Raw genomic sequence first — 13,494 nt, 5'->3', positions numbered from 1 at the left:
ATTTCGGGTCCTCAATACTCTTAATCTTCGTACTATATTCAGTCTCTTGCAGTTATTTGATTCGTGCGTCACCGGTTTATTTTTTTAGACGAAACTCACATCTTGCGTTCACAATTTTAATCCTTGTATCTACGACAGGGATAGGTTAATAGTAATCAGTAATCGTAATCAGCTGTAATCAATTACATTTTGCAGTGTAATCCTATGTATCAATATTCATGCCATTTCTGATTAAAAGTTTCGTAATGTAATCGATTATATGCGAAAAAACAGGTGTAATCATAATTACTTTCAGTTTACTTTAAGATTACATTCATTAGTTTAATGCTGATTAAAAATCTATTATATAAATGAAAATAGTTTTTGATAGAACATATGAAAATAAGAAAATGTAAAGCATGAATGAAAAATCATGAAAGTATTCACTTTCATGGGACTTTGTTTAATGTGATCAATTGTATTATCTATATAACAAGTTTTGTATAACCAAGTGTTTCGTTTTGTTAACAGTTTACTAAAGGGATTTGCCTTTCCAATGTTTTGTTTTGAGATTGAGTTCTTATGATACAAGACTATGCCTTGAAATCATTTTTGTATCTTGATTGAACACTTCTGATATTAACTTCAATTTCATAAAAGTTTGCCGAATATTTTGTTAATACTACATTGAAATTTAAAATCAGAAAACATTTAATTCTCGCATGTATACGGAGTATATATCTCTCAATTGATACGATATTCTATCATGATTTCCTTGATAGAGGATTTCTGCTCACAAGGAAGCTATCAAACCAAGAGTTCCAAATGGTGAAGTTGAAATCATCCCTTCGTAAATTTTACGGACGCCATCACGACGAGTTGGTTAACCGTTCAGGTATAACCGTTTTTTTAGATAATATCGGATATGTTATTCATTTCGTAACTACAATACCCTTCCCTTTTTACGATTGTGACCTACCGAAATAGACTATTTGCCGGATTTGTAATAACATAAGCAACACAACGGGTACTACATGTGTGGCAGGATCTGCGTTCACTTCCGGAGCACCTAATATCACCCCTAGTTCGTGTTTCTTAATCTTTAGTTTTCTATGTTTTGTCTTCTGTACTATTGCTTGTCTGTTCGTCTTTGGCCATGGCGTTGTCCATTTTGTTTCAATCTATGAGTTTGACTTTCCCTTTTTAATTTCGAATTTTGGTTGACCTTTCAAACTTAAAACCTTATTTGTGCGTAGCTAGAAAAAGGCTGTCGTGGTTCGGTAATGATTGAGAGTTTATTAACTAATACTTGATCGATATCACTTCTGGTAGAGTTTGTTCTCCCGAAGGTACCAACAGCACTGTAGTCAGCACTTAATTATCATTGATATGGTCATTATCATAATCTGTTTAAAAGACTGTGAATTTTTCAAAAAAAATAAGGATTTCTACCCCGGGAATAAAGTCTTGTTAAAACGAAACGCGCATCTGGAGAAGAAACTTTCAATCCTTGTATTTTTAATGATTTTATTTATAACAACTGGGTCGATGGCACTGCTAGTGGAGCTGTTTTTCACCTAGAGGGTATCACCACCAAAGTGGTCAACACTTCTGTGTTGACATTAATTTTCATTGATACATGTATGGAGATCATAATTAACAAAACTTCCAACTTTTTGAACATTCTTAAAAAATGTAACCCAGGAATTAGATTGCCTTCGCTGTATTTGGCAATACTTTTAGGAACTATGGATACTCAATGTTCTTAAACTTTGTACTTTGTTGGCCTATTTAACCTCTCTGATTCGATTGTCACTGGTGAGTATGTTTTAGACAAATCGCGCGTCTAGTGTTAAAAAATTAATTCCTGCTATCTTTATTGATTTAGCTATTTTCACAATTGTTATATTGTTATTTTAAGCATAGAGGATTGCCGTTTAGTGCTTAAAGTTTATAAACTCTAAGTTAAATTTGTATATATACTGTTCGGATTAGTTCTAACATCGAAAATGTTTTTATAACTGTCAGAACAATCTTCATGATCTTGTCATAAAATTATTATACTAGAAATATCTTCCCTAAAAATAGAACCGGAAGGATTCTACGGCAGAACTGTCAAAATCGTATCAAGGCTAGAACTATTCAAACAACCTCTGTCAGAATCAATTCTGCTCTCCCGATTTTGAGAAGATCAATTCTACATCTTCTTATATTAATATCTAAAATAAAAATATAAATATAAATCGAACTGAATTGCCATTGTTGTACTAATCAGAATAGCAGTACGTCTTGGGGACTGGAATTTGCATAGGTTTAACTGCAGTTTGGTCCTTTATGCATATAGTTTAACCTTCGATATCCCCCGGGGTACAATATTTAGTACAGCGCGATGGTAAAATTCAAGACCTAATGCATTATTAATACTACTATTATAAGTTTAGTAGACTCGCAAATCCTGTGCATTCAAGATATTCTGCTTTTAACGAATGAAATAACTTTTTTCAGTTTGATAGTACATTTTCCAGATACGAATGGTCAATTAATTATTTTCATTCAAACTTAGTATCCATTCACAACTGATGTTTCTAATATTGCTTTACTGATCAATCCTGACGTAATTAAGCTATTCGTGACAAGAGGCTATTTACCAAGGAAACATTCATATTGAATTAGTCTTTGCAAAATACCATGATGAAAAGACACGGAAAACGTAAGACTTAGTAGCACCAACCCTACATACAACTGGTAATATATCGCATGTTTTTGAATGGTAAGCCCAAAGAAAGCTATCTAGGTGCATATGGTTAAAATAAATTCTTTGTTTATTTACATATGATTTGCAAAGATAAACAGTAGGTTTTTACAAGAATGCCAAAATAAATCAATATTTTTATGAAGTTAATCCTAACTTTATTCCGTATTGTAAAGTGTACTAGTAGCTATAATCAATCATGTCAATTATCAAAAATAAAACCATGAACGCCTCGAAAGATAAGATATAAGAGTAAACAAAAACTAGTGTAATAAACGCTTTTGATACCTGTTTCAATTTAATTCAATATCGTTTGAGAACTTCAAAGAAACCACATAATTTAACCAAATAAGTGAATAGAATATGAATTGGATCCTGGTGTACGCTTGTGGACAAGTCTTGTGGGCAAACCTTGATACCATAGATCTACCCATGAATCTATGACACCTGCCGATGCGTAAACGGAGCAGTTTTTTGTTCTTATTGGAAGTTGTTGTGTGAAAATAGCAATGGAGTTATCCTTATACGTACTACAACGTGGAGTACAATTATAGTTAGAAGTGCATGGTCCATTTTCGCAGTAATAGTGCTCTGTATTTACTCGACTGATAATGATACCTGCCTCAGTAGTGTTAATTGGTTTCTTCGATTGAATAACACTTGACACCGCAATATTTCTTCCGTACGTTCTATATTTACGATAACCGTCACATACGTTGTTATTATGATATGCATCTCCTCTTATTGGTTTGTAAACAATAACAAGCCAGTCTCGCCAGTAGTACTTTTGAACAAGAAAATCATAAAGTTTCTTTGTAAAGACCTCATTTGTCAACGTCGGATTTACCTTAGCAAAATTCACTATATCCTTCTCTGCCTGTTCATGATACTTATTCTTTATTTTTTCGTCAAAAATCAACATCCTTGCCGACACATTTTGTAGTCTTTGCTCCCATAGCCGTTCTTGATATAAATAACTTACTGTTGGATGTTTAAGCGATCTGTAGGCCATTTCGTTTGTTACACTGATCACTAGTAACTTAAAAAGACCTGTCATAAATGTTTGAGTTAATGGGCGACTATATTCGAACGTATTCATTGCAACTTGTAGAATATCATCTGAAAACCCCGCATCAGACCCCATTATTCCGTGATAAAGGTTTAATGCACATACCCAGCAATTACTTTCCCATGCATGGAAGAAAACTCTTTTTCTATATCTTTTGATGCTATTGGACTCATATATATGCCTCTTAAATAAATAGACTCGGATTTGATGTTTCGTTCCAAATCGCCAAATTGGAGTTTCAATCTTGACCAGTCGATTTGTTTTTGTATAGCAGACAACTGAACGTCAACGGCATCAAAACGTTTATTCACTTGAGTGTACAGTCTCTTTATTGCTAAAAGTTCCTGCGATTCGTTTGTGCCGAGGAATGAAATAATAAAACCTACAAATTTGAGAGTTCCCGATATAAAACCAAGAGCTGTTGACGCGGCACTGGTCATAAATGTAGGAAATGTATGTTGTTGTGTTGAAATTACCAACGAATCGGCAAAAGTCAATCCGGATTTTATTTCGTTTAGTTCATTATCACTAATGGCTAAAGATAACCGAGGGTGCATTACAAAAACTAGAAACCACAGTTTACCACAAATAATCATTGTTGTCCTGTAAAAGAGATAATTGTTTACATTTAATTAAATATATGTTGTTAGTATTTATCGCTATCCTATAACATGTATTTTTATCATTTCTTATATCATTTGTATACGTATACTTTACCTAAATATTGTTTAAAACAAATTGCTACCCAGCTAAAAATATGAATCACCCAAACAGTCCTTCCCACGTTTTAGAGAGAAATATGTGCGTGTTCTGGCTTTGTCAATTTGATTGAGATGTAAATAAAAATATTGGTTGGATACTTTTTACTTTTAGGCGGATCCATTGGGAGCCTGCTGCCCCCCCCCCCCCCCCCCCCCCTTCGTTGGAAAATTCTGTTGATGATATAGGGAATAAATGAGGGTTAACAAGAACAGATTTTTCAATAGTGAAGAGAAATAATTTTCTCAAACTGGTCAGGAAATGGGAAAATATCAAAACAAATAGAAAAAAATGAATAAACAGCGTGATGAATAAAGTTAACACATATCTGAGTTACAAACTAAACCTGAGGGAAATACATCACTTTAAAATAAAAACAAAACAATGAATAGACAGAAACAATGAAGTGCAATAAAAACAAACGCCAATGCAATATACATAGAAACGAACTATTAGATAACAACGGCCATATTCCTATCTTGGTACAGGACATTATGAATTTTATGAAGAGTAAATTAATACAATTGCTTTGTATCTTACAATGTAAACTAAAATACTAACCTTAGTAGTTATGTAATACTATTCGTTTCACTATATTTGGATAATCGATCTTACCTTGGTTAAAGCCTGCTAATAGATTTGGATATTGCAGAAATTTTCTTTATTTATATCTACGATACTTTAGCCTTATCGTTGTGAAACAACACATGCAATGACCCTGAAGAAATCGGTTATCTAATAGAGCATCTATGGTGTTTTCCCTCAGACATACAGGAGATAACCTCAAGGAAGTCAATATTGACAGAAGAATGAAAACTTTGTAATCTTAATTTGAGAAATTGCAGTGGCATGTTTTGCACAATATGAATACTGAATAAATAAATAATATATATACGGTGAAGAAGTCCAATTCATAAATACACAGCTGCTGCTTATAAACATTTCCAAAACATTCAATGTATTTAACCGTTAGAAGGACCGATCATAGAAATACAAAAACGCTTATCGGTTAAGCGGACCTTTTCTTATTTTTTTATATTTGTATATATATTTGTATTGAAATTATCATTAATCAATTTTGTTCATTTAAAATAAAGATCGTAGTAGTTAATTGGCAGGCCAGAAGTCCTAATAAATATAGTGATTGCTATTGTGAATCTTACAAAAGTAACTTTATTTAGAACAAAGGAAAGTTTTCTATTATGATGACGCAACGTGAATGAAAACAACGAATAATATTAATGTCAAAGTAGAAACGATCGAATTGGAGTTTTAAAAGTAATTTCACAAAATGTGCACAGCCAAACCAAAAAATGTCCTAAAGTAATTCAATTTTCGTATCAGAAAAGCGTTCATGAGTATTAGAGATCAACTACCATACACCAATTATACTACTGGTTAACCGGTTAATCGATCAAAAAATTTTCCGACTTAGCGATAAGCCAAAACTGTTTCGATTAAACAACAATTATTACATAGTACATAGTAAAGTTATACTAACATACGCTTAAAGTCTGCCAACAAAATAGTTGGTCACATTTTGTATGTAATAATTAACTTTTACATCTACAGGGCGCTTTTCATAATTAGTCAGATTTATCTCAGAATACACACTTGGAGACATATTATGGATATTTATAAAGCGAGACTAAAGCTACCAAAGGAACATTCAAACTCATTGACAATGACGTTGGAGAATTTTAGAATCGTTGCAAAAATTTAGGAAACTGAAAGACGTGAAATTTTGTATATAAAGACAACGTTTAACACCATATTTATGTATTAATTGCATATGTTTAAACTATTACATTGCAGACTTCAATATAAAGTTAACGTAATTAAGCAGCAATAGTTTAAGTCTATGCCAGGAAGATCTGAAGCTGCATTTAACTATTGGTGTTTATTAACAATACTGCAATCTTATTATCAAATCAAAAATACAGTATTTTTATCAAAGTATATTTGCAAAATAAAGCCCTTGACTTGGTAAATACAATCAATTACGGACATGTGCTCATATGAACTAGGTTAATACAAACAAATTACAGACATGTGCTCATTTATAAAGAGTAAATACAAACAGATACAGAGATATGCTCATATGGACCGGGTAAATACAAACAATCACAAACATGCACACAAAATGATGATACAAAGAAAGTAAATAATACGTACAAACTTAAAATTGCACGGGTTTCTGGTCTTTCAATACAGCTCAAAGTATTTAAGGATATATCTTCCCTTAATAAAAAAATGTGTCGTTGCTCATGTTCATAAGGCCTCTGACAATATTTGTTCATAAGCAAAAGCTCAAATTTGGAATGTCTCATTAAACATGCTATTTTGAATACTCATCAAATCTTGAAATCCAACATAGATCATTTGACGCACGCCGTTTTGCTCCTCTAAAAGTTAATATAAGTCTCCTAGTTTTTGATTGTCACCTTAAGTTGTCTTTGTCTATTTGGTTTAAAAGATGTCAACATTATAAATCTACTGAAGCCTACATTTGTTGATCTAGGATTTTAAATTTACAGTTGTTAACATATGTAATTGTGTGACACAAGTGACGTTAAAGGTTTTAACACTCTCAGATGAAAGTCCTTTCTTGTTTTTGGTTACCAGTTAAAACCGTTATGATTATTGCGGACACTGTACTGATGAGTTTTGCTTTGCAACCCATTGGTCACAAGTATAACTGGTGAACGTAAAAATCCAGATGTATCCATAGTATGCATACATTTATTATATTTGTGTTCTTTTTTGTTTAAGTGAAATGACGTGAGCACTCACAGCTCTACCTGTGATTCATTTTGTGTTACGCCTTTAGATATCTGCAATTATCGCTCAAAATATATTTCATGTGATGTTGTGTCTTTTTGACATGAAGAGTTTTCTTGCAATTCACAAACATAAGGCAGATAATGTAATATAAGGGGAAAGTAATGGTATGGATGTCTCCTTGTTTTTCTTTAATTCTCAAAGCATAAATATGATTAGAAACTATTTGGTTTTAACAGTTTTCATCCTTTTATATTCAATATATTGTTTACAGCAGTTGTTATAACAAATGATATAAATGTTACTACACCTAAATTAATGCGAATGATATTATAGAATAGAATGAAATCCAAAACAGTGTGGCTGTGGCCATTGATTGACACATTAAATTCATCCATTGACTGTAACAATTTAGGTGAACGTTTGTATGTAACGACCACTGCTCACTATGTACTTTTTAAAGACACTTAAACTATGGGGTCGCCAAAGGTTGTCAACACCTTAATAAAGTAATTCGAAAAATTAATCAGAAATAACACGATGTTTTGATTTATATCAATTATATAAATCAAAACATAAAGGTTATTCCTGATTAATTTTTCGAATTATTTATAATTAAAGGCATTAAGAAACCTTTGGTGACCCCACAGTTTAAATGTCTATCGTAGGTACGTCGTGAACAGTGGTCGTTACAGACAAACGTTCACGTAAATTGTCCCAGTCAATGGATGAATTTAATGTGTCAATCAATGGCCACAGCCACACTGTTTTGAATTTCATTCTAATATGTACTATAGTACCGTTCACGTGCGTCAATCATGTAACTTACAAAAATACAAGAAATATTCAGCGACTTCAATGGTATATACAAAAACAAATAAAACAAAATAAGAAATATGACATATTGAATCTATTGTAAAATCTCATTTGTCCTTGAAAATACGACGTCATACAAAAAGTCGCCTCCCCAAACACCACCTTTAGGTCACAACATCGCAATAACCAAAAACTTCGTTCAATAATACCGTTTGAACTATTATTAACTGTGCCTCTGTTATATGTTCAAATTATACAGCATTATATATAAATATATCTGTGCTACATGTAGTGCTAACGGTAAATATTTCGACAAAAATGTTTTAAAATCATACCAGTATACATTTAAGATAAAACATGTAAAAGTGGATGCATTGTGTTTATCCAAAATCAGGTTCTTCGTATGGACTTGGCACAACTTCCATAATTTTCTGTAGAAATCTAGTAACAGCGTCTGCAAATGAAAAATACATGTCATATATTATTGAAACAACATACTTTGATATAAAAGACTTTATATAATACAACAAATGTAATTTGGTCAATAAACACAACATGTTAATCCAACCACATTTCATGTTGTTTTCTTAAAAGTTTGTCAACTTAGTCTTCCGGAACAACATTTAATTTACTAGAAACATATATTTCTTTTAAATATGTTTCCCGTATTGCAAACTTTATGTATAATATATAACTATTAGTTAAGTATAAATCTATTTTGTTTTAATGGATCTTTAATGGTCGTTACATTCAAGGTGCGAACTCCTTTATATCGTAGAACGAAGTATAGTTTACCGGACCAGAATTTATTGCACGATGTTATTGAAATAAATAGAAAATGTTTCCATGGGACACAGATGATGCCCCGCATGCACATATAGTGTTACAAAGGTGCAGAACTCAAGACTGGTAAAAGTAACTACACGAAGTTCATGCTTGATCTGTGTTTTCGGAAATAAAAATTGAATACAAGTTTCATAAATAACGTGAATAAAGGCAACAGTAATATACCGCTGTTCGAAACTCATCAATCGATAGAGAAAAAAACAAATCCGAGCGTCATAACATTTGGATGAGATATATAAAGTTACAAAACTGAAACTTATACTGACGTGCGGACGAACAATATTAATATTTAAAGTCCCTCCGCCGCGACGGGGGTATAATTATAAAAGCATTTTTTTTTCAATGGTTAGATGTTATATATACATGTTCTGTCTATGAAATAAATCGTTAACCAAGAATCGATAGCTTTTTGGTAAAGAACGAAACATTTTCATTGTGATAATGGAAGCATATATAGGGATTACACTAGATAAACAATATCGGGCTTTGTTATTCTAATATGGGACACGAGAGTATGGTCAGCACAATTTATCGTTAATCATACACTTATAATAAAAAGTCATATTATACTTCAAACTTAAAAACAAGTGATCATGTTTTATATAACGTAATAGATAAGTTTTACTTTAAATCAATTGTACCAGAACTTTCTTCCAAATAAACTCATCACAGATACCAGGGTTGTATTTACGCCAAACTCGCGTTTCGTCTACAAAAGACTTTTATCAGTGACGCTCGAATCCAAAATAATTAATAAAAGGCCAAATAAAGAACGAAATTATAGAGCATTGAGGACCAAAATTCCTTAAAGTTTTGCCAAATACAACTAAGGTAATCTATTCCTGAGGTAGATTAACAGTAACAGACATCCTTTAACTTATTAGAATCTTCAGATATGTTCTGCTAATAGATCATTGGCTTCTTATTTACTAGAATTCGGCGATGTTTCCATGTGAAGCAACGTTCAATAGGAGATCACGTTTGAACTTTTACCACCGCCAAGCCAGGGGAAAACCCGTGATGTAAGAATGTAAACAAACTTGCACTGGAAGGTAACAAGTAATAATTGATTCATAAAGAACAAACAAGTGAAACTGCTAGATTCTGCTCACTGATAATAGCCCCGCCAAAATATTTCGGTTAACAGAAAGGCGTTCAGAGATGAATCTGAAAACGAATCGATAGAGCTGTCTTATATATAACCTGAAAACAAATCAGGAAATCTTTATATGATGTAGTTCCTGAGAAATATACGACGAAAAATATTTATTGGACGGATGAACGGAACGACGGATAGAAGGATGGATAAACAGAGGTTAAACGGTATACTCCACTATTTTCAAAAGCGGAGGTATAATAAAATACTCCAAATCATTTAACAAATGTTATTGAAAAGTTTGATTAACAAATGGAAATGCATGGGTATTTAAAAAACATAAAACATCCCTTAATCAATTCAATTATTTTGCAGATGTTCTATAATTCTTTGTTGATTGTTAACGAATGTCGCTGTCCGATTAACTTTGTCAACCAACTTGAAAATTAATTAGCTTGCGATCAACAATCACTGAATGAAGCATTATTCTCGATAAAACGTTACAGAATCATCGTATAAAATGGAGAAATAAACAACCCGCAACGAGGACTTAGTTTAGTATATATGTAACACTCTTAAACGTGTCCTTCCCCCCAAACGTGTCCGATTCCCCCAAACGTGTTAGTACTATTCAATATTTCCCAAACGTGTCCGATTTCATAACCCCAAACGTGTCCGATAATTGTTATTCCCCAAAACGTGTCCATTATTACACGCCAGAACGCCTCACGTCTTTTAGCGCTAATACATGCATTTCCCAAATCAATAGCGTTTACCGCAATTATGTGATGGGGGACACAGTTGATGAAGTGGGCATTTATTAGCATTAGTTTGTTCAATGCCAGTTGTTAATGATAAGCATAAAAAAATATTGCAAATTCAATCTGTAACATATGAATTGACTTTTGACTGACATAGATTTTTGTCCAGTTGCAAGTATTTTATGCTCATTTAGAGCAAACATACAAATAATTCTTGTACTATTGAATTAATCGTTTAATATGTGAATTATTTTGTACTAGTAAACTCCGTTGATGCATTTTATATTAATCCAGCAGAATTGACTCCCTTTCTTTCAACAGTTCTGATAGTTTAGATCATAAACTGGGAATCAGGTTTTTCAATAAATTTTAAGTTTCGAACATCAAAAAAGACACACGAACAAGAGACATAAAGTCCAGTGCCAAATATTTAATGAATTATTTAAAAGATATCATGTTAGCAATAAAATACATTTGTCATTTCGGGGCCTTTTATAGCTAAATATGGGGAAACGGCTTAAGTTTGCTCATTGTTGAATGTCGTACGATGACCTATACTAGTAGCTGTTAATTTCTGTGTCATTTGGAATCATACCACATCTTCTTATCTATACTGTAGATAGGTTCTTTTATCATATCGGAAATTTAAAATAAGACCTTAATTCTAACGGTTATTCGGAATAACACTCTTTGGGATTTTAATCTAAAAAATTAAGAGTTAGTAAAATCTTTTTTATGACTTCAGTAAGAAACGCGCAGAAAATGGGACATTCTCCCTTCACGATTTATCATCTTCACGAATTAATGATATTAACACGAATGATAATTGCAGTAAATAACAAGAATGTGTCCTCAGTACACGAATGCCCCACTCGCACTATCCTTTTCCATGTTCAGTGGACCGTGAAATTGTGGTAAAAACTCTAATTTGGCATTAAAATTAGAAAGATCATATCATAGGGAACATGTGTACTAAGTTTGAAGTCGATTGGACTTCAACTTCATCAAAAACTACCTTGACCAAAAACTTTAACCTGGAGCGGGACAGACGGACGAACAGACAGACAGACGGACGGACGGACGGACGAACGGACGCACAGACCAGAAAACATAATGCCCCTCTACTATCGTAGGTGGGGCATAAAAATATGGACACATTTGGGGAGTTGGACACGTTTGGGTGTGTTTTTTAAATGGACACGTTTGGTCGTTTATACAAATGAGAAGCTTTGGCGCTGTTTTACAACTAGACATGTTTTGCAGTTCAGTGACGTCGATTTAGACACGTTTGGGGGATTCGGACACGTTTGAGGGGGAAGACACGGCTCTGAGTGTTACATATATTCGCATGCATTGGTGCAATACAGACTGAGTCCTCAACATTAAATTACAGGAAACTCGTTTGAAAACGTGGGTCTCATCATTTGGGGCGATGGTAATTTAACAGCATTTTTGTACGCATTAAAATATCAGTGTGTGCTTTAAATTTTGAATTTCGAACACCTTAAATTACTAGTAATAACCACTGAATATAAATATAAGTTTAATCGGAAAAACAAATCAATTGTTTGAGCTTTTGATTTTGCCAACTGATTAGGGACCATCCGTTTTGAATTTTTCTTGGAGTTCAGTATTTATGTGATTTTACTTTTGTCTAAATCGAAAAGTGTGAAGAAATCGTTTCCATATCTTTAGAAATATCTTACCGAAACGTCCTGTCATCAATTGAAAATGAACCAAGGGGATATAAAACAGCAATCCTCCAACCATAAAAAGGAAAGCGTACAGGAATTCTAACCGTGGATCCTGTATTATTGGTGCTACCACCAAGTATAAAGAGCAGGCAAGGAAAATAACAGGTAACAAAATGAAAATCTGAAATAAAAAATGTTTGTTAATGCGATTTTTGTCGAGCCTGCAATTTTTGTTGCAGAAAGCTCGACATAGGGATAGTGTTCCGGCGGCGGCGGCTACGGCTGAGGCGGTGGTAGCTAACTTCTTAAAAGCTTTATATTTTAGAAGGTGGAAGACCTGGATGCTTCATACTTTGTAAAAATAAAATATTCAGTTTTTGTTTCAAAATTGAAAAAGTCATTTTATAAATGAAAAGTTTAAATAAAAATCTGATTACTTTTCCTGTCGCCAAAGAACCGATTTTCGTCTACACCAAATGTCTATGTATTTCTTCAAAGTCAGTCGTTGTTTATCAAAATCACAATGGAGTTATACATTTTCTTACTTTTGATCGTCGATTTTCTTTCTGTAAACCTGGCGACTGGTGAGTAATATCAAAGTATATTTACAGTACATGTCTAGTTGGTATGTGTCATCTGACCTTGACCTCATTTTCATGTTCAGTGGTCAAAGTTAAGTTTTTGAGTTATGGTCTTTTATTTAATACTATATGCAATAAGTCAACTATATTTGGTGTATGGAAATATTGTATGATCTATATGTCACTTGCTCAGATTGAATTTGACCTTGACCTCATTTTGCTCAGTGTTAAGTTTTTTGGGTTTTGTTCCGGTTTTTTTTTAACTTTAAGCAATAGGTCAACTATATTTGTTGTATAGGAGAATTGTTAGCTGTACGTGTGTGCCTGGCATGGTTCATTTCACCTTGACCTCATTTTCAT

The 13,494-nt window shown here is 32.9% G+C and overlaps 1 protein-coding gene across 2 annotated transcripts in view; it reads right to left on the bottom strand.

The window, feature by feature from the left end:
• Positions 1-7,565: 7,565 nt before the first annotated feature.
• Positions 7,566-13,494, bottom strand: part of LOC139523779 (b(0,+)-type amino acid transporter 1-like) — a 33,609-nt gene continuing 27,680 nt past the window's right edge. The window contains exons 12-14 of one of the 2 annotated variants that reach the window (XR_011664687.1): positions 12,566-12,734; positions 8,104-8,610; positions 7,566-7,703 (exon numbers count right to left, since the gene is read on the bottom strand). Coding sequence is in view for 1 of the 2 variants with exons in the window: in XM_071318036.1 (XP_071174137.1) it covers positions 8,537-8,610; positions 12,566-12,734 (243 nt within the window). In the remaining variant the exon portion in view is untranslated. Of the gene's footprint in view, positions 8,611-12,565; positions 12,735-13,494 lie in introns of both variants that reach the window. The other variant, XM_071318036.1, reaches the window with a different exon arrangement.

The sequence above is a fragment of the Mytilus edulis genome, chromosome 5, assembly GCF_963676685.1.
Source record: "Mytilus edulis chromosome 5, xbMytEdul2.2, whole genome shotgun sequence".
Lineage (NCBI taxonomy): Eukaryota > Metazoa > Mollusca > Bivalvia > Mytilida > Mytilidae > Mytilus > Mytilus edulis.
Note: the sequence above shows the minus strand (reverse complement) of the source record. Positions and strands in the feature narration are given on the sequence as shown.